The sequence below is a fragment of the Aquila chrysaetos genome, chromosome 24 (genome assembly GCF_900496995.4).
Source record: "Aquila chrysaetos chrysaetos chromosome 24, bAquChr1.4, whole genome shotgun sequence".
Lineage (NCBI taxonomy): Eukaryota > Metazoa > Chordata > Aves > Accipitriformes > Accipitridae > Aquila > Aquila chrysaetos.
Window position 1 is genome coordinate 10,881,113 of NC_044027.1, and position 21,897 is coordinate 10,903,009.

Sequence of the window (21,897 nt, forward strand, 5' to 3'; positions counted from 1 at the left end):
TCCTCAGAAGAGTGAGGACCCTCCTGCAGAAAAGCTCGTCTGCTGCAAACGGTGATGCTGAGACCGTGGGAATGGGTTGTTCCCCGAAGTCTGTTGCTGTTGATGCTGCTGAAAAGAATCAGCATTGTGCAAAGGATCAGCCTGGACTTTTTTTCTTTAGTACAGGATTGTTGTCAAAAATGACCGGCTTCAAAAAACTACGAAATAAAAGGAGAAAGGATGAAACAGTGAAGGGACTTCGAGTCTGCCAGAAAGCATGGAGGCTGCTGCTTGGCTCAGGGCCTTGTTTCAGTGAAAGCTGTTTAACATTTTTATAACTGATGGCAAAATTGCACACTATGAATGGGCTCTTTTTATGGCTATAATTTATTCTTATTTCTCAGAGGCAACAGAGTAGAGGCCAGATTGCTTTATCCTGTGGTATTAAAAAGCCTGGGGCTGAGAAGCTTAGCACTGCTTTGTCAGGATTTTCTCCATCTGGCAAAATGATAGAATAAAATCATCCTATGCAGAGAGCTGCTTTATTTTTTGAAAGAATGGTCTTTCTCTTTCAATTCAAAGCCTTCAGGAAAAGGTGCAGGGGAGGTAGTATGTGTGAGTAAATGCATATTTTCATTCATTAGTTGCCTTTTCTCTATTCAGGAGCTATGATTTCTGACTGCCAGGCTTGCTTAAACTTCTCTGGGCATTAGTTGTGTGTATTGAGGTGGAGGCAGATAGAAGTTAAAAACCCTGTTCAGAGACATGAGAGATTTATAGGGTCCAGAGGGGTGAGGAGATCCCAGTGGAGGTTACAAAGCCATAGGCAGGGTAAGCTGACTCTTACAAAAATACATTTCTTTAAGGGGAAAAGAAAGAAAGAAAACATGGATTTAGTTTTCTTCTTTTCTTTTTTTTTTTTCCCCAACCATTAATAGCAAAAGGAATTTTTTGGTTTTGTCAACGTTTATCAAGACAGAAAGCAGGTATCTCTAGCAGTGACTCATATCAATTGCTTATCACCTTTTGAAAGTTTCTTGTGTATTTTGAAGTCACCTGGTCAATAGGACGAAACCTCACCAATACGTACCATGAGTTTCTGGTGACATAACGCAAGTAGCAAATTACTACTATTAGGAGTATTTTGAGTGTGCTCACACAAACTAAGCTACATCAGCTGACAACATAAAGTAAGCTTGAATAATAAAACACTGGATTTCTGAAGGCAGAAACTAAATCTGTGACTAAATGTTTTGATGTGAACAGTTCACCAAGATCTAGTCATGTAAAAGAAAGAAGGTATAGGTATGCAAGGGGAAAAACTCAAATACCAGTGAAAGTAGACCTTGGTGGCATCTCAGGGATGAAGGGAAAAGAGGAAAGAGTGAACTGGTACCAGTTTTTGTAACTTTTTGATCCCTTCCCTCCCCACACTGTAAGAATAAAATTTCAAATAAATGCCTGTGTTACTGCAATTCATAGAATAAGAGGGCCTGAGAGTACTCCTTTATCTGTCTTTATCTAAGCTTTCCAGTAAGCCAAAGAAGCTCAAATAACATCTATCCTCTGGACTGCTCAAAGACCACAGCTCTCAGCTGAGGGCCAGGTCTGAAATTGTCTTTGGGAAAGTCTGGACCTCAAATCTAAATCTTGGGTTTTCAGAAAGTGCAGGCGTTAGAGGTGTATTTACACACCAGGGTGGTCTGGTGTCATGCAGGGTACTGTTAAATGGGCAGGACAGGAATTGAGGAAAATGTGTCATAATGAACTTTGCTATGTGGCCAGATTTGCAACTAGATTACTATTTTAATATTTGTTATGAAAAGGTCTAGAAACCCCAGGTGAGAACAGAGGCTGAGCACTGTGCATACACAAAGTCTCTTCCCCAAAAGGCTTAATATTTAAATAGAAAAGATAGATAAATAGTGAAAAGGAAGACACTTGGAAGTAAATTGCATAAAGTCCATAGCAGAATGCAGCACAGAAATATCCCGTAAGTTCCACATCTCCTATGTCCTGTCCCAGAGTTTTAGCTACCAGCCTGAGAGTCAATAATTTCATCATCTTTGCTTTCGTATGATCTATCCATAAACCTACTCCAGAGTTGTGGTTGCGTGCTCCAGTTGTAAAGAAAGCCTTGATTACAAGCTCTGACTGTCAGTTTTTTGGAAAGACCACATCAAAATACTACTCCATAAAATTCAGTTAAAAAGATTTCCCCATCTCCTGAGCACAGGCACCTTGCCAGCAGTCCATTAGCCAAAAAGTCTCGATATTGCGTATTCTTCCCATAATCTGGTTACCTTTTAATCTGTGCTTACATAGTATCGTTTAGAGGAACCATTGGCAGATCTGTGGGTTATATTCTGGATAATCCAACAACAATCCTACCCTGAGCCAAACCAGAGGAATCTGTCAGGTGTGGGTCTTGCAGTGTTTTAGGTTTCGTTCTGGGACACTCACAAAGTTCCTTGTTTACCCTAGTGATGAGGTAAGATAGGAAATTTAAAATAAGATATTGCCTAGTAAAAGCAGGCTACTGTTGTTCAGAGAAAGTTAAGTCTGGGCAGCAGTGGGAAGTCAGAGAGCTGCTCACATTTCATCGCTGTACCTCAAGACCCCAAGAACGTTTTCATTGGGAAGAGAGATTTCATTCAAGAATTTAGGATGATTAAGTGTTACTGATATTCGGTCCTTCACATTCAGGTAAGTCAAATGGAGCTGGAACAAGGTCTTAAAAGTCTTTTCTTGGCATGTTTCTGATGCGCACCATGTGGATAATGTTTGCCTGTGGACTTTGTCATTTACAAGGAGCTCTATCTTGAGGTCGGTAGGGCTGTTTGAACAGTTGGGAAAATGAAAGTTCAAGTGGCAATAGATCAAGTAGAGGCCTTGTTTCCTTATCACCAGCTCTTCGCTCTTGCACTGGATGTCTTCACAAATACCCTTCTCGACCAAGCTCAGTTTTGAACTGTTTACTGGATTGGACACTAGAAAGGAAAGCAAACAAATTTTAAAATGAGCCGCTGAGCTCTAGTGACCTGAATTCAGCTCTATGTGACTTGCAGCAATGTATTTCATGGTAAATGGAGATACCTGTTCTGTGGTTTTCCTGCAGGAAGTTCCAAGGCCCTGGCCAGGTGGCTGGGAGTTCCCGCATGGAAGTGGGGTGTGAAAAAGTTCCAAGGACTTACACAGCCCTTGGGAAACCCAAGACAGGGAGATACAGTGAAAATGTCCTTCTGCAATATTTGAAGGGAAATAATGGAGATGTATATTCATATGTTTGTGTGCAGAAGGTATCTCTATTTATTTTTTCTTATCGAGTTAAAAAAAAAAAAAGTTTATATGTGATCAGATAGAGGGTTTACCATACACACCCACATTTTAGGAAAGCTAAGGATTTTTTTCCTGTAAAAGGCCCATTTGGTCAAAAAAACTATTTGCCACTAAAACCAGTTTGAATAACATGAACAGCCTGCTCTTCACCCAGCTCTGCAATCTCTTTTTGCCAACTCTTGCCCTCCACTGAGCTCCCCACTGACCTCTCATGTACGCAGCGGCTCTCTTGGTCGGGACATTCTGTAGGATTCTTAAATAGTCTTCGGAGGTGTTCCCTGAAGGAAACAACAAATTAAGTGACCAGTCCTGATTTTTTCATACTGTAAAATGCTGTCAGCATTTGGCACCTCGCTTATTTGCTAGACCTGCGCCATGGACAAACTCCACAGCAGCAGCTCCAAAGCAAAAAGCAGCAGCAGCTAGAACCGCACGTAGGAGAGCTGGTTCTAACGCCTTGGCTGACAGTATCTGATCTGCAAGGGGAATTCATAGCAGTGTAACTCGACTGGTAAATTTCTAACAGTCTAAAGCTCTGGTAGATGGCAGCTATCGGTCCAAAAAATTGTATTTCTTATTCTCCCTCCTACGAATAGAAATTATATGCGGGTAAGCTTAACTTAAGCAAATTATCTGTATGGGGCAATTACAGAAAGAAGCTTTTGAACATTTCACTGGAACACAGTTTCCGAAGAAGGCTCTTCGGGTGCTTTCGAAACGTCGCTCTGTTCTCTCACGGCTCAAACGCGAGCGTCGCCAGGACTTCAGGGGAGGTGGCCGGCTATCCAGGCCCGACAGCCGCCTGCCCGCGGGGCCCGGCCCGCGGCTCGGAGCGGGAGGCGGCGGCGCGCCCGGGAACGTCCCCGCACCCGAAGGGCCGGGCCGGGGAGGCGCCGGGGCTGCCCCGCCGCGGAGCGCCCGGCGGCGGCGGCGGCGCGGGGGCGGCCGGCTCCCTCCCGCGGCCGCCGCCGGGACTGCGGGCGGCGGGGAGCTGCGGGGCTCCGCGCCCCGGCTCCGCCGTCCCGGCACCGCATCCCGCTCTCCCAGCCCCGGCGTCCCGGTGTCCCGGCTCCGGCGTCCCGGCACCGCACCCCGGTGTCCCAGCTCCGGCGTCCCGGCGTCCCGGCTCCTGCGTCCCGGCGTCCCAGCTCCGGCATCCCGGCACGGCATCCCGGTGTCCCAGCTCCGGCATCCCGGACCCTGCGTCCCGGCGTCCCAGCTCCGGCATCCCGGCATCCCAACTCCTGCATCCCGGACCCTGCATCCCGGCATCCCAGCTCCCGCATGCTGGCACCGCATCCTGGTGTCCCAGCTCCTGCATCCCGGACCCTGCATCCCAGCTCCTGCATCCTGGACCCTGCACCCCACTGCTTACCCTTGAATTTCACCTCCTTCCATCCACATTTCAGCTTCCCATCTGCTCTGTGTAAGCCTTTTCTCCTCTCACCTTGCTGGGCATTCAGTGAATGGCACTGATTATTCCTCCTTTAGTTTGTGATTGTATAGAGCAGAGTTTGTACTGCCCTGTGCAGCCCACTGGTGCACAGATACACAGACAAGATACAGATTTGGGAAAACAGTGGCCCTGCTGCAGCTGTGGAAGGGATGTGCACAGGAGCTCAGATGGGAGGCTGGGAATTTCCTGTGTTTTATTCTACAGCTGAATACCAGGAAAAAAAGTATGAAGGAGTTTCAGTAAAGCCTTACCAAATTATACTCCCTTCTCCCAGGGTACACAAATCACCTAAGTTTTCCTGTGACTTGGTTTATAAAATTGGTGTAAGAGTCACCCACCCTACAAGGGTCTCTGAGGGACCAGTTAATAAACAAAACTAATTTCTACTAAATCTTGATGCTACTCCATGACATCAGATGATGTATTTCTTGTTCCTTACATGAACAAGAAGGTGTCTACTAAATGCAGAGTGAGACAAGGACCTTAAGTTTCATAGGGTTCCTGAAACTAAGGGTGCAAAAAAGAGATTCGAATCTCCAGACCCTTGCAGTATCTGCACGGCCTGATTTCTAAGAGGTACTTGGTCAGAAGGATGGATAAATCAGGGAGAAGCTGGTCCCACACACAAGTCCTCCTGGTTGGCGGTTTGTAACATTGCACCCTTCGCACTCACTGTTGGAGAAGGAGGCTGTGACTATCCTAAAAGAATCACAATCTTTCTCTGATTTTAGTAGTTTAAACAGTTTTGAGGGAAGCAGGTGCTCACTATGCTCCAAGAATGAGTAAGTCAGTCATGTATCAAAGTCCCTTGGCCGCACTGGAAATCCCCAAAGAAAAACCAAAGCCTGCTTTCCTGGTGTTAGTCATGTCAATATAGTGTTTTAGTGAGTGAACAGACACTACAGAGATGTGGAGATACGGCATAGGATAGGAGAAAACCCTTCTGGCCCTTACGCCAAACTAAAGCTGTTAACAGTGGTAGCAACAGTCTCTGGGTAATGCAGTCATTACCCTGAGCCCACTCGCATTACAAGTGTCCTGCAAAAAGGGAGAGTATGTTTACAGAAACTCGGTGGCATTTAGGGGGTTTACCTTATAAAGCAGAAAATCCCCTGCTCCTCAAGCTGACTTTGGAAACTGCAGCCCTGCAACATCTACTAAGCAAGCAAAATGCTGTACCTGCACACAAACAGCCTGGTGCTGCCAGGAGCCCGATCAGCCACAAGCTGTCTCAGGTTATTCATGGCATCTCTCAGGATCTACCCCTCACTGACCTAGCTGTACTTTGCATTTCCAAAGCTGTACTTTTATTGATGTCAGCAAGTTTTGTTTTACACCATTTATTTGGTGACATCAGCTGTGTTTCTGAGAAGGCAAGTTATGGAAAAAAGATTGTTTTATAGAGACATTTCCGGTTCTCAGTCTGCTGAGGCAGCTTATAACTCTTTTCTAGTTTTATTTCTCAAGTTAATTCTTTTATCTGAAACATTTCAGCACAAGCCAGGATAGACTGAAATTACTAGAGTTTCAGGACTGATCGATGGATATGTTCAATCACATCGCCTAATTGGCTTTGCACTAGTAACAGTGTAAATCAGAAGTAATCCCACTGAAGTCAATAGGATTATATGAGTTTAAAAATACTGTGAGAAGGAGGAAAAGCAAAGCCACATTTGGGACTAAGTACCAAGGAGACCACACTGGTTTCATCATCTGCTCTGATGCATGGATGCTGTAGATCAGGCTGCTTTAAGGAAGCCTGCTGATAAGGAAGGAGCCTTAGCAGGAGGCCATTTAGGCTATTTTGTCCTAAAGAAGCTATGAGGAGACAATTCACTTTTGTTTTCCTGGCCCTTTTTACCATAGGATGAGCATCCAGAGGGTGCAGCCCTGAGGAAAAGGGCCAGAGCTTTCCATGAGCTTAATGCAGCTTTTCCCTACCGAGCCAAAGGGGACGCACCACAGGACTGTGACATGGGACTCAGAGGAGCTGCAGCCTCCCTGACACTCCCATGATTTCCACCTGCGGTGCAAAACAGAAAGAATCTCATCAAAACACAAGAGGCCCCTCTCCAGCCAGGAGGAACCCAAGGGCTGTGGGACACGTGGAAAATACGGGCTGCTGCCAGCCAGGTCCAAGGAGATGTGGCTCTGCCCGGGGAGCTCTCCTCACTGCTGGCTGCCTCAGTTTCCCCACCTCTGAGATGGGTTTAACGGGAGCACGGACAAAGGGCAGTGAAACCAAGGGCTGAAAGTGGCATGCCAGAATGCAAAGTATTGCTACTCAGACACAAAATGCCCCTCAAATGGGGTCTCTGAAGCTTGACCTAGTACTGGTCACCTCTTAGAGTGAGATTCCTCTCCAGTGCGTATGGCATTGCAGCTAGCTGGAGGCTGAGTGTGGACAGGCACAAGAGCAGGTCAAAAACCTGAACTTACTTTACAAAGTAAAGAAGTACGGGCAGGCAACAAACAGCTTTCAGTTCCTCGATACCCCCCACCAATTTAAGTGCTTAAAAAATTAGGCAAGGTGATTTCACACATTTCTGTCAGCATGCTAGAGTTAGCAGAACTTGCCTAATTTTATTCCTCAGAAGCTGCCATCTGAAGTCCCCGCAGCTATCTTTAACTCTCTCCTTCCAGTTAAGTGTCCCGCAAACAGCTGCCAGCTGGCACTGATGGACTGTCCCCACTGAGTGATGCTGTGACAAGTGCCAGCTGGGCGACGTGGAGCTGGGCTCTGCTCGTGGCTGTGCCTGTCACACATGCACCGAGTGCCTTTGGTCCTCAAGAGCCCAAGGACTGTCACTCTGCTCCTGTGCATTGAAAGGGGACTGAACTCAGCTGCCAATTTCACCTCCTTCCAAAAACGTAAACTTTAGAAGCATCCCTTTTTTTCCTCCAAGTTTAGAAGAACCTCTTACAAACTCATCACTGCATACCTGACTACTGCAAAACTTGGAGAGTTTAAGGCCAAAACTATTCAAGTCTCTAGCCTGCTCATCAGTATAGCATAGGTCACATAATTTCATGAGCTATTCATATATATATATATATATATATACATATATTCATCTATAACTTACATTTTAAGTATTGGAAGACCTAACATTCAACATTTTGTAGCAATACCAATCATCTCATTATTTATTAAATAAGCAACCATCCCCCATTATGACTAACTGGAATCTGTCTAGCTGCAGTTTCCTCCGGATGCTTGCCTAGGATGATGCCTGTGCACTCTTTCTAGCATTTGCAAGCCCAGGCTTGTCAAAATTTTTCGACCTGAGAAACACAGCTCATGTGCCCTGACCTCCCAAGAGCGGACAGCACCTTACACAGTTTCACATATATGCACACAGACACGTACATGTACTGAAGCTGAGAAGGAAAAAGTCTACACCGTCTAAATGTGAAATATCCATTTCTGAAGAATCCACCGTCATGGGATTTGTGACTAACGAATTTTCATTAGCAATTTCATAAGCAATTTCATTAGTGTTGCACTGGGACAGTTCCAGGCTGAAAGAGACCAGATGTAGTTGCAGAAGGCCAAATTGCACTTAGAGATATTGCCCCAAATCTGGAAGCAAACCTGTTTGCTTCACTGGCTTCAGCCTGATTTGCTCTAGGGTAGCAAGGATGTGTATGTCACCTGTATTATATTAATTTATCGGAGCCAGGTTTTTATTTGGGAACCTATTTCCCATTGAAACTGTGAATGGGGTGCTAGATTTCCTCTCCTGGTCTGTCCATCAACTGCTAATGGATCTTACTGCCAGACAAAAATATCTATAAATAGTGTGCATGCGTATGTATCTGCAGGTTTTTCCTTTTATAAATGAGAAGAGATTTTGGTATCATGTCTTTGCAGTTCAAAATAACAACAAAAGCCATCAGTCCAGTATTACAAACATTTATGGGGAAACAAGGCTCGGAGAGGACAGCAAGGAGATGATGAGGGCTGAACCTTTCCAGACGTTGGCAGGTCATAAATTTCTCTGTGACTTAGTTTTCCCTCTAAAAAAATGAACTTAACAATAATACCTCTCTGGCCCATATTAATATATATGATTTGATATTTATGAAATGTGGATGAGTTTCCACAGAGAAATACTTCTACAGAAAGACTATTTCATAAACATTTAGTTCATGATGAATGTAATTCTTTCCCCCTGTTGCTCAGGTACTCCACTGACAATGGCACAGAGGATTTGAGGAGATTGATATCGTTTTTCACACAAACATTTAATTAGCTGACATCGCATCGCTCTCAGCTACTGCTTGTGGATTCCTGCAAACCCATCCATTGAAGACTGACAGCTGAGTCAGGGACATAAACCTTCTATAAATCTGCTTTAGTGCCCACTGTTGTTTAGCTAATAATAGAACATAATCTCATTGGAAATCTAAATGAAATCATCGTGGTTTTCCTGCTTTAATATTACAAAATTAATTCTGAAATGCAGCCGTGTCTGGAGCACTGTCCATTTGCATTACAATACAGTATCTGCCTGAGTGAACCCCAGCTGTTCGCACTAGCACAGTCCTGCATCCCCCACTGGCATCTTCAAGATGTTTTGTACAAGTAGGTACCGATAGAGGGCTGGAGCAAGGCTGAGCACCCGCCTGGCAACTTGGCAATGCTAATTTTTTGCTTGCCTGCCCACTTTTAAAATGCAGGGCTTCAAACCCTGGTTTGAACAAGGTGGGTACAAAATACATCCAAATTACAGTATCAACTTCTGGGCTGCCTGAGAGGCAGACGTGGATCCAAATCTAAATCCACAGCAACTTCAGCCTCACCACAGTCCCCATCTGGCAATGTTTCTTACTCTTCGGTTTCTTGCTGCTCTGCAGCTGCTGGATGGGACCTTGCAGCGGTCGCCACAAGTCCCTGCTTAGAAGTCAGCAAGCGATGCCTGGCAGCATATGAGAGAACTCCCTGCAGAGGGGGCCTCAGTAAATTACCCACTGGGATATATTAATCAATTAGCCCTGCTTTATGCATTTTAAGAGAAAAATAAAAGGCCATTGTAATTCGCTCACACTTTAATGCTCTATTACCCTGCCAGAGACATACAATAGAGACTGATAGGCAATGAGGGGTAGGCTGATAGAGCACTTACACCCATCGCAAACAGCTTTCAACAAGTCCTCCTGCCTTGTGGGGTTTCTCTATCATTCCCTCCTTTGTCTTTCACTAATGGCATCATCTCAGATTTAGCAGCAGAATTCAGAGCAAGAGAGCAAGAGCCTGTAATTGATATTGACCCAAAGACAGAAAGGTTTCTGGCTAATGAAACGGCATCTTGTACATTCCTGGAGACACCGCTTTCCTCCTGCCTGGCACCTCCCAGTTAGTGATGAGGAGAAAAAGCAATTGGCACAGGTTGCCTGAGATGAAATAAATAAATACATATATATATATTGCAATGCACTTGTGAATTAGTGACACTTCTCCTCCCTGCACGGGGAATGCCAGTATCGCTTGTGCTTTGCTTTGAAAAATGCTGACCTACAGATACAGTCTCTGTGGTTTCTCCTCTGTCAGTCACTAGACCCCACACTGACAGCATTCACTACCTCTTCCTAACTGGTGGTAAAACTCAGCCATGAAAACCAGCACAGTTGTGATGATTTCTCTGAGGTTATGGTGGTTTACAAGCGCAGAGGTTCTGCTCTGGGGCCCCACCACCTTGCAGCCGCTGGGGACTCTATATTGTCACTGGGGATTGTGGGCAGCAAGGCTGATGTTTTCCAGCCCACTGGGTTTGCAAAGCTCCTTTTTGGGCACCTTTTGGGATGCACTGGAGTGGGGCTGTGATGTGACTGTCCAAATGCCCTTATTCAAATCTGCCTTGTATGTTCAGACCCTGCTTTGTTTCTGAGGAACTTCAGGTACAAAATAAAATACTGTAAGACTTAAGAAAGACTTAAAAATACTTAAGGAGCTACTTAGGTTGATAGAGAGAAAGAAATATGTGCTTAGGATGTCCTAGGGACATCCTAAAGGGAAAAGAAAATCCCTCCAGGTTACAGGAATTTGAAAACATAAAAAATGATGGTCAGGCAAGATGTGAAGTTCTCAGGATGCAGGGACTACTTTGAGATCTGTGGGCTATGAAACAAGCCCAATATGGAAGAGTCCTGGATTCAAAACTTATCTAAGGTAGAGTATGCATTGCCCAAATGCTGCATTATGTCACCTGTGTGCAAAAACACAGCTGCAGCAAAGATGGTTACATGATTAGGACTCTCTGGACCTTGAACTTCAATTACTTCTATTTCCCATTCTGCCGTAGCTTCTAGATGAACACTGTGCTTCGTTTTTCCCATCTGTAGAGTGAGAGGCAATGGTATCGCCTATCCTCCGCAACTGAGTATGAACTTGTATTTGCAAGAAGTCAAAATACTTGGTGCTAAGGGCTGTATAACCAGGGGGGCAATGTCAATGAAATAAACAGTGCTTCTCCTGATTTACACTAAGGAAAAGCAGAATCTTGGTACACTGTCTCTGCTAGTCTAGCTGGACAGTTTTTCCTATTTTGGGTTCCCTGTGCTCATACTCTGCCTGTTTTAATTCCTTGCCTTGTGCCTCTTGCTGCTGTTCTCCACTTGTGCCTTTTAGACCTACCCATTCCCTCCTCCCTTTTCCCCACAAACCAGTAGGAAAACACATGACTGCTCCAGGCCAGAGGAGTACAGGAGGAGTTTCAGTTGTTTTGAAATATGTACCAACACATTTGCACCCATGCCTTGTGAAGATGGGGATATTACGCCCACACATGCAAGAGCCAACCCTTAAAATAAGACCTAATAGACTGATGTTCACATCCTCTGGCAAAACGGCTCTCTTGCAAAGACACCTCCGGGCACATTCAGACATACTTGTTATTTCCTTAGCCATGCGCTGGTTTCCGGAGGTGTAACCGAGTAATTTGAAAGCTTTTTTCTTCTTTTTTTTTTCTGTTTTCCCACTACCTTAGCTTTTCACCAAGAAGAGACTTTATGGGAAATGTTAAGATGTGCACAATTGGCTTATTTGTGATCCTGGGCAATATTTGCATTACAGTTGAAACAAATCACATGTATTATTTAGGTGTCTTACCTGTCGTGATAGGTTTTGCAATGCCCTCCATGGCAGGATCAGCTGCCTGAAAGAGAAGCAAGAGAAGGGATGGTTATTCTGGCAGCAGGGCATATACATGTTCAAGTACAACCCTGCTTTAAAAGTGTATCTTAAAAGTTTCTGTTGCATGCTGTGAAGGCAATACAGAGCCTGTTGTGCAGGGAGCCAGTGCCAGGTGCTACAGAGCGTACGGCTCCTATAGAGCCTCAGAGGTCAGTGAGAGATTGCTGTGGAGCAAATAGCTCTCTGCAATCATCCAGATACCATCCTCAGTCATCCTTCATCACAGCCTGTTTTTTCTAACATAGAAAAATCTACATTTCTGACACAGCCAGGAATCCTCTCAGTGTGGTAAGAAATGTGTGTGGGTTTTGTTGGGGCTGTTTTGGAAGGACAAGCCCTGAAAACCTCACTCGGTGGCTTGCAAAGCTTGGAGACAGTAGGACAGAGTGGGACTGGACATCCTTGAGAGCCAGTGTCTGACCTGGGGAGGCCAGTAGCTGGATGAAAATAAAAGCTGTAGAGCCCCAACACAGGTCTGAGAGTGACAGTGTTGTCCTGCTTCACCTCTCCTCCTACTTCTTGCTGGGATGTAAGCCCAAGGGTCAAAATGGCATGAGAAATGGTCCTCAATTAGCATGGCCTGAGAATTTCTCAGGAAACAAACTTCAAGTGTGAAATATGGTAGGCTTCATCTTGCTTCTGTTTTATCACACCTCTCTGCCATCCAAACACACAGCCCTGAAGCCTGTGCTTGCTTGTAGATTACTTCCACACAAGTAAAGTCACTGACAGCTCATAAACATCCAGCAATGCCCTCAAGGAGCAAAGAAATTCTCCCAACAGCTGAGGAAAGACACTGAGAGTGCCTCAGTTCTTGAAACTCTGTGTCATGTCCCTTCACCTACACACACCGGGCAGTCCCGCAATGATTTCAGTATCAGGGAGTAGGTTTTGCTCAGGCTAGCCTAAACCAGCTCCTCTTAGCTGGATGCCAATTATCTGGGCTAATTGTGCAGGCTAGCCAGGCCAGACCCAATTTAGCATAGAATCATAGAATATCTGGAATTAGAAGGGTCCCATAAGGTTCACCAAGTCCAACTCCCTGCTCCTCACAGGACTACCTAAAACTCAACTATATGACTAAGAGCATCGTCCAGATGCTCCTTGAACTCTGACAGGCTGCTGTGACCACTTCCCTGGGGAGCCTGTTCCAGTGACCAACCAGGATGTCCAAGAAGAAGAAAGTTGGGAAGCTGGTACCAGCTTTAGCAGAACATCTAATATTTCCTGCGAGAAATGAGGCATACCACGTGTATGGTGAGAGACAACTCCATCCACAGTGGAATTAAAACATAAACACTTTATTTCTGTGTGTAAATAGGATAATGTGTGCTGTGGGGAGAAGGAAGATTGTTGGACAGTGAGAGAAGTTATGTTGTATCTGTTTGTGGTACTTAATGTTCTAGCCTTAAATGTTTAAGAATACTTTTAATTAGACTTTGGCCTAATGAGACCATGTTTTCAACCATGGCTAAAGTGCAGAACTGCATCTGCTCCCGGCAAAGCAATGTTATGCTTTGGTCTAATGCCAAATGCTGTGTCCTGCACACAGATGGCACAGGTGCTTCATAATTTGGGTATCTGTAATATATGATTTGTTCATTTTCTCTCCCCACACCTATGTAAAACAGGGCAGAAGTTCTCTGTCGAGACAGTATTTCTCCAGGTGATCTTCCCAAGCTGTACAGAAAGGCTGCTGGGTTAGAAGAAGAACGTAGAGCTGTAGTTTGAAAAACCAGGCATTTCCAAGCTTTTTGGTCCCCTACACAACACCCTCCCTTGCAAACTCTCATGGATCCTATGCACCCATATTATAAAATGTGGGACTGAGAACAGTCTCGGCTGAAAACCCTCCCAAGGACCACCTGCCAGACCCTCTCAGCTCCCATCTTGGACCCTTGCCCTGGCTGTTCCTCTCACATGCACTCAGGGCACAGGGAAGCATTACTTTTCAATGCAATATATGACTGTTTCTGCCCTCGGTGGAGAATTAAAGGCATTTTTGCATGAGACAAAGGGGATGCTCTGTCCCCAACTAGATTATGCTAAATGAAATCAGGCAGCAGATCCACTGCCACCTGTAGAGAAGTATTTTGTAAAGTGACTGAGACATTTTCATCAGTGAGGGGTTCAGCTTGCAGCCCTCCCTTGAAGATGGCATGCAGGACAAGGCTGATGGCTAGCAGCTTCCTTTGCAGTCAGGGCAACAGAAACAAAATTAAAATGTACTAATGTATTGTGTTCTCACCTGGGAAGTCTCCCAGTGGGTGAAAACAGCAGATACTAATGCAATCTATTTTAGTGACAATTGAGTAGATATTCAAATAAAACTTCAGAGCTTGCTTTGAAATATTACTGGCATTACTTCTTTCTTTTCTAATAGCAAAAATATTGCACGTAATGCTGTAATTTGGAATGCAAAGAGCAACACAGTAGGAGCCCAAACAGATTAAATTCTACAGTGCCAGCTCAGGAAGTATTCATGACAATGAATTTCACCCTGTCTGGAGTGATCTGGGTGCTGATGATGAAGGATCTCAGTCTCTACTCAGCAAGCAGAATAATTTGGGTTTGCTTCATTAGAGAAAATGATAATGAGGTGCCAGTGAAATTCATTGCTTTCTTTCCCTTAATCATTTTACAAGAATTTTTCCCAAGCTAAGACAGACTGGTGCTGCTAGCGGGTCACTCTAATGTGTCAGAACTGACTATTCATTTAACCAGAGGTCTCTGAAGTGTGTTATCTGCCTCTAGAAAGTCCAAGAGAACACACCTCCAAACCACGGTCCCCCAGAAATTGGCCTGGGGTCAGCTTAACTAGGTCCAGGGCTCTTCCAAGAGCATGTCCACACAGCAGCTCTGCAGGGACAAGCTCTTCAGCCTGCTGTCCTTGAAGGAAGTTTTGCCATTTGAAAAAAAGCCTCAAGGCTCTCCCGTGTTTCTGCTCAGCCTCAAACCATCGTTATCTGTCTCTGGCTGAGGGGAAGGAAGGCCATGGCACTTTAGGTAGGTGGCCCTGAGATGCCGAGGGGCAAAGGTAGAAATGAGACATGAAGACTCCAGAAAGCGGAGTGCCATCTCCACAGCTGATCTGATAATGAGCATCACAGGAAACAGAGCCCCGTGTGAAATTCAGTTTTTCCGGTACTGACAAAAACCTGTTAAAGTGACACCTCTAGACAGCAGGTGAACGTTACTGGACAGAATACCGATGGCAAGAATTGGAACAGTGCAGTTTTCTTTTAAAATGCCTCAGTGGTTTTCCTGTGGTGTTCAACAAGTGGGAAATCTGCTTTCAGGGAAAATTTTCAGTGTTGGGTTTTTGGTTTTTTTTCTTTTAATTATTGTCAGGATTGTCCACCAGAGGGGGCCAATAGGCACCGATTGGGTCAGTTTGTAGCAAGATTATTTTTAAGCAGGCATAAACCACCAAATAGATAGTGCAGGAATGTGCTAGGTGCTGCAGGAGCAATTTTTGGTTACAGCAGTCCCACTGCTAAAGGGGTTTTACATTTTTCACTCCAGCAGCCTTGAAGACTAGATCAGCAAATATAAATAACTGCACTGACTTTTAGCATTTGTCACCCTGGTGCCTTAATGGTGGTGAAAAGATTTGCCCACACAATTTCTAGGTTAAAAATGTGAAGTCTACAAAATCCAGAGCAGTGACGGACTGTCACAGATTACAGACTTAGGACATTCACACAGAATTTGTTCACAAAGCTAGGTGGCCTAGGTGTCTGATACAGCATACCTTGCAGTATAATGTAAGATTTGCTAGGGTCTGTGTGTCTTAAAATTACATTTGTCTAGTCCTTTCTGTCCCATACTCTTTCACTGATTTTACATATATATCTCCGTATACATTAATACCTACAAAGACGTGTATTTATACATATAACCATCAGCAGTGAAATGCAGCAGGCAGAAGGGTAGAGATTTTAGCACTTGTATAACAGTGTTAAGAAAAATTAAGGCTACAGACCACCATCCAGCGAGTATTCTTATTCCAGAGGAAAATAAAGTCACTTGTGAAAGATCGAGACAAGTGAATAGCCTGAAGCCAAGCACTTCTGCAGATGAAAGCTCAAGAAATAAACTGACTTTAGCACTGCACGTAGCTAGTTCCAAAAAACCGACACTTCCCAGGTCTGACGCTAATGTGCTGTGCCACCCTTCTTGAAAACAAGGCATAAAGGAAATTTCTTGGGGTGTTGGAAAATACGGGGCAGGGGGATAATGAGTATTAGAAGTGCTGTTAGATTCGGAGAAGTGGCTTTGGAATCATAGTTGCTTTTTTGTTTTGGTTTTCTTGTTGGATTTCTATAGCATCTAGATTTTGGGTGATGTGGATGCCTTGTTTCTACACAGTTTGATTTTCCCTTTCCAATTCATCGTCCTTCATCTTAAACCAGGCAAGTGTAAATTCATCAAAACAAAGACAAGCAGCCAACTTCCATGTACCTGCAATGGGGCTAGGGGACTGTGGGATCTGCTTGCCACCAGAAGCCTCCTCTTAATGCAGTGGTACCCGAGGCATAGGTCAGAAGGCCTGCATTGTCCCTCTAACACTCCTTTGAACAGAGGAAAATAGAAGTTTCAATCCCAGCTCAGCATAGGGAGGGCATAAAGTTGCCACCATTGCCCCTGTGGTCAAGGACTACTCACATAATCCAGCTGACAACATCTGGAGAGAAAACCAGATCTTCCCAAGAGGCTGATCACACAAAATGTTGGTCATCTCTTCAGAAGTTACAAAGAAAATAATTAAGCCAATTGATGATGCTCTAATCCTTACAGCAACAGGACTCAATATCCACAGAACTCCAAGAACCCCCCAGACCCCCTGTCCTGGAGCTGCTGAAGTCAACATTACAAGATGCTCATCCCAACCATAACTGTATTTACCAAAGGAGTTTGTGCCTAGCCTTACGCTGACAGTGTGACCATGAGCTAAAGTGTTTTTGGAACAAGCCCTGGAGTTTCTTGAGGAACCTCTCTCACAGAATCAGCACTTGTTCCCTGGTCTAGAAATTCACGACCAGTCAGGGGTGGAGAATGACTATGCTGCTTCTGAACTTGGGGTCTTTCAGGTCCCTGAGAGGAAGAACACAAGTTACACTTTTACTGCCAAATTCCTCTCACAGCATAAAATTGCTGCTCGATTTTATTTGTGTTTCTCACACACCTCAGCTTCCTACTTTCTCCTTCAGCCAAGCTCATTTCCAAAGCAGCTGCAATAATGTCATTACTCTTTTAAATGAAAACCTTGACTCTTTCAGTAATATTGTTCCTCTGGCAACTAGTGTAACTGCGTTTATCCTCATGGAGAGGTAATTTAATGCTTACTTTCATAATAAGTACAAATGAAAGCCTCATTATATAGGAAAGCTGTGGCAATTCTGTAATTACCCAGGCTGTTATTTTAAAGATCCCCCTTAATGTCCCACTATTTATCACTTGAAAACCCCCATGTCTCATTCTAACTGTGCCCAAACTGCTCCTCTTTTGGAAGAATGCTGATTTCAGGTAAATGACTCCTCTCTGGTGCAACTTAAAGGAGTATCAGTCAAGCCTTCATGGTTTAATTTCTGGGTAATGTGCATACACAGACACACAAATTGCATGGGGTAAATTTAGTAAGAGAAAATACTGAGCTGAAAGATCATATCTGGTTTTCCACGGCCAACTTCCTCCAGCTGCCCCGCACTGGTGCTTTCGTTCTATGAATAGTGGTAGAGGTACTTCAGCACTTAGATTTTTGCAATAAGATTTCAAAGCCTGTAAAAATTCTAACCTGGCATTTTACCCTGGTGAAATTCATGGCAATGTTCCTGGTCAGATTAGAAATGCACTTTTTATATTCACAACCACCTGTACCTCTGCCCTGGCTCACTGATTCCCCATTCAACCCCAGATTCACTTGAGAGCAATGAGCTTTATTTTAAGAAGAAAAAAATGTCTGTAGGCAGAGGGAACAGTTGTTTTTATGAGACCTCACCTCACTCACACCCTCAGTCATCCTTGCTATAGCTCTACTTTTGCATTAACAATCACAGCCAAGAACAGGACTGACACAAAAGAGAGCAGCAGTGAGCTGCTTTGCCCCCATCCACTGCTCTAGGTAGTTTGAGAGAGCTCTGCTTCACCACATCACGGTGCATCCCAACAGACAGCACCACACTGTGTCACACATAGAGATGTCTTGTGTTACATCCATTACTGAAATTTATCATTATTTCAGAGGAACACATGTAGGCACTACCAGACCATCTCAGACAGTGGTCACTCTCCAAAGAAGCAACAGGAGACACATGTAAAACCAGGTAGCAGACACTGAGGCACTGATCTATCTTCTCTCCACCTCTCCTCCTAACTAGGCAGGACAGAGGGTGGCTTGCGTCTTGGGTTATGAGTTTTCCCCTTCCATTTACAGAGTAGAAATTGCATGCTAGAAATTAATGCTGCCCATGGAGAAAGGTCTTCTTTTTTTGAAAGTTCTTTTCTCTCCCTTTTTGTTTCATCTTTCTCTCCCCCAATTCATGTGGGTGCATTTATAACAGGAGGCAGCGACTGTTTTTCTGGCCACAGAATAATTTTTGAAAAGCAGTAGGTTAAAAAAAGAAAGAAAGAAAGAAAGAAAGAAAGAAAAGAGCCAATTAATAAAGTAAGAAATTTCTTACCGTCCTCTGAACAACTAAGACCATGATGGTGGCTAATGCAAAGACGAGTAACACAACAAGGGTAGCGATGGTGAAATACAAACTTGTTTTGTTAGTGGCTCCAAGCCTCCTTGAAACGGTGTCTTCATTCTCATGCATGGCTGATTCATGAGAGTCCTTCACCTGAAAAAGTGTTTGCTCTTGTGCTGAGCACATTCTTATATAGCTCTCAGGGTACTGCTCTGTATCTCCGCTTGATCAGGTTCAAGCTGCAGCCCATCTCTGTTCCTGGCAGGATTTTCCCCCTTCATCCTGGCTCATGTGATCTGGAAAAAAAACTTCATCACTTGTAGTACAAAGAAAAAGGGACCTGGGGGCGTGAAGCAGGACGCAGCTGTGAAGAGGGGAAGGAGCTTCATGTTCTTGATCAGGGATTTCGCGACGACAGTCTTGTATGCTGTATCAGAGGTTTCTGATGTCAGAAAGTGAATAGTTACCAAGATCAGTCCCCCCCTCCACCCCCCCCGCCACTGGCTTTCTGTGAAATGGAGAGCTATGCAAATTCTGTTTCATTTTATACGCAGTGCAGCTACAGTTTGGTACAGTAAATCACCCCAGAGCTCTGCCTTCCTGTTGCACAGAGTAACCTCTTCTTGTTCTCAGTAGCATCCCAGAGCTGCGATCTCCAGAGCTCTGTGTTCAGAGCTGACCTAAGCTTGGAGCTTGATGACTGTTGCTTTTGCCTGTGAAGGTCTGGAGATGTTGGGTGAGATCTTCATTGAAATATTCAATGTGTCAGGAAGACATCTTTGATGCAGGATAAAAGTTCTAGGCAGAGGCATAGAAAGAAAGCAATCACACCAAAGCAGCTGAAAGCATGATGTTAGGATGTGCCCATGGAGGGTGTCTGTATTCACCTCCCTGCCCTGGCTTATTTGCAGCTAGTGAATTAATGTTCATTTCTACCCTGTCCACAAGCCTCTCCTCTGACCTAGCCTGGGACTATCACCCAGCCATGGGGCTTCTCACAGAACTCAAATGAGATTTCTTTAATGGGAAACATTCTTACTTCATTCCAGTGTGGAAGGACCAGTCATTTCTCACCCTGCATTTTCTGTGTGAGATGACTCCTTGCTTTCTGGCCAGTCCAACTCGAAAGACACTTGGGTGTTTCTGAAAATTTTCACAGTTAGATGTGTGTCCTCTTTTGATTTGTATCTATGCAAGCCAGTTAACTCGTGTAACATGATCAAAAAGACTAGGAGTGTTATTTCTCAGCTATTTCCAGTTCAGTAATACAAGGACATCAGAGAGGCCAAACAGGATCTTACCAATGATCCATCTAGCTCAACATCTTGCCTTCAGCAGAGGGCAACAAGGGATGCCCTGGGAAGAATATCAGAACAGAAAAAGGAGTTATTTATTGAGTATAATTCTCCAGTTTCCTCTGATTTGGGCTTGTGGGACTCCCAAACCGGAGGTAGTACCTTTCTATTTTGATCCAATTCTTCTTTACACCCCTGGCATTATAGAGTCCTGGCATCTTACTATTATTACTACTATCTTTAATAAAATCACTGAAGCACAGCACTCCAAAGGCTTCTATAGATTTCCAAAGTAGTGTTTTTCAGAGCATCTCTTATCACTGTGGAAACAGGCACAATCCATTATAAGCAGAGACAAAGGGAAGCAGCCTCCTCTCCTTAAGGATGAGACAATAGTTTCACTTGGTCAGGCATTCCTCAGGAAATCTGTCGCTCAGGCCTGACAGGTTGAATGAGGTGGATCCTCACCCACTGGGTCCTGCCTAGTGGATGCAAAATTTCTGGATAGCTGCTAGCAGCAGTTGTTCTCACTCACCCTGGTTTGTAGTGGAAATTAATCTTGATTTGCAAGGGAAAGATATACACAGTGTTGCCTGTGAAAGTTCATTCAACCCCTTAAAGCAGCCAGTCCTGCAGAGCAGCAAACCCACCCTTTGAGAAGCAGAACATGGAGACCCCCTAACATCAACCCTCCTCAACAATGTGACAGTTCTGAAATGTGGGAAAATCCAAATTACAAAGATCTTGCAATGACTGGCAGCAGCTACTATTCTTGAAAAGGCAGTTCAGCATCTCTTGCTCATGGCTGAGTAGATACATACCTCACCAAGGAAGATGATTTCAAGCGAATAATGGTGGTGTAGTTTTAAGGATGTCACAGCATGTTTGGTGTCATGAGGAGGGCACGGTGCTCTGTGAGCTTGTAGGCTTTTATGGTTGCACATGGATGTGCACGGTCAGCTCTTCAAACTGTAAAACACTTGTGCTAAACTTACAAGTAGACAACCAGATACTGTAGTGGTGATGACTACAAAAGAAAAAGCTATCAGTGAAAGCCAGTGAGGGAAAACAGGACAAATTAATCTTTTGTGTAAACAAGTGCGATCCAGATTAAATTTGGCCTGTTACTTTCTAAGCTAAATTTGGTTAGCCCACTAGTACAGTATTGGAAACCCACCAGCGGTCAGCGAGTTGGAAATGCTGAAATCTGCTGCGAAGGTCACATAATAATATATAGGAGCATGGAGCATCCACTCATGCAGTGATATCATGCTATACAGTGTTTCAAGACAACAAAGGCAAACACCTAAGATTGCCCCAGGTAACAGCAGGATCTATGAATGAGTCTCCTTTTGTGATGGGTGAAATGTCTTGAAATGTAGAAGTGAAATACTGCTCAGCTAAGACCGCTATACTGTTAAGGCAGCCAGTAATTTTTAAACAGGATAACACTGCAGAATGAGTGGATACTTCTGTACGTTTATCTTAGGCAGTAAATAAACCACTGCACCTCCCCGTTAAATAGGTGTTCTTGGTTGGGGTACTGTGGCTGTATATCCTGGCTTGTAGGTGGTGATGCACTTTCAAACATAACTTCAGTGCAATGCTCTGTTACCCTCCAGTTCCTAATAACATCACTCTACAAACCCTGTCACACTATCATCTGCCTGATTATGCCTGACTTCCAGAGCACAGTTCACTGCTTTCATGCCTTCTGACCAATGTTACACCAATTCTCCCAAGCTCCAGTTCAAGACGCTAAATAGCAGGTGCTTCTGCTGTATTTGCATTCGCATGTGCTGCATCCTCTGCAGCAAAGAGCTTTGAGCAAAAGAACAAAGAGGGAGAAAACAAGTAAACCACAAAACCAACAGTTCTAATTATTTCTTTGTAGATATTGCAAATTACTCTTTTCAGCAGAAAAATACAAAATATCCCAGC

The 21,897-nt window shown here is 44.3% G+C and overlaps 1 protein-coding gene across 1 annotated transcript; it reads right to left on the reverse strand.

Annotated features, from left to right (window-relative positions):
- Positions 1-939: 939 nt before the first annotated feature.
- On the reverse strand, positions 940-19,012 carry LOC115335148 (tumor necrosis factor ligand superfamily member 8-like). Its single transcript, XM_030000427.2, has 4 exons — positions 18,653-19,012; positions 11,886-11,931; positions 3,525-3,596; positions 940-2,969 (listed from the first exon to the last, which is right to left on the reverse strand). Exons 1-4 carry the CDS (start codon positions 18,845-18,847, stop codon positions 2,572-2,574), a joined length of 711 nt encoding a protein of 236 aa, XP_029856287.1. The 5' UTR covers positions 18,848-19,012; the 3' UTR covers positions 940-2,571.
- Positions 19,013-21,897: the final 2,885 nt, after the last annotated feature.

Bases quoted from the DNA above. Each gene is read 5' to 3' on its own strand.
- LOC115335148 (XM_030000427.2), bottom strand. From the start codon at position 18,847: ATGTGCTCAGCACAAGAGCAAACACTTTTTCAGGTGAAGGACTCTCAT. The intron at 11,932-18,652 runs GTAAGAAATTTC...CTTCTCTTTCAG, and splicing joins TCTTAGTTGTTCAGAGGACG to GCAGCTGATCCTGCCATGGA. The intron at 2,970-3,524 runs GTCAGTGGGGAG...TTTCCTTTCTAG, and splicing joins AGCCGCTGCGTACATGAGAG to TGTCCAATCCAGTAAACAGT.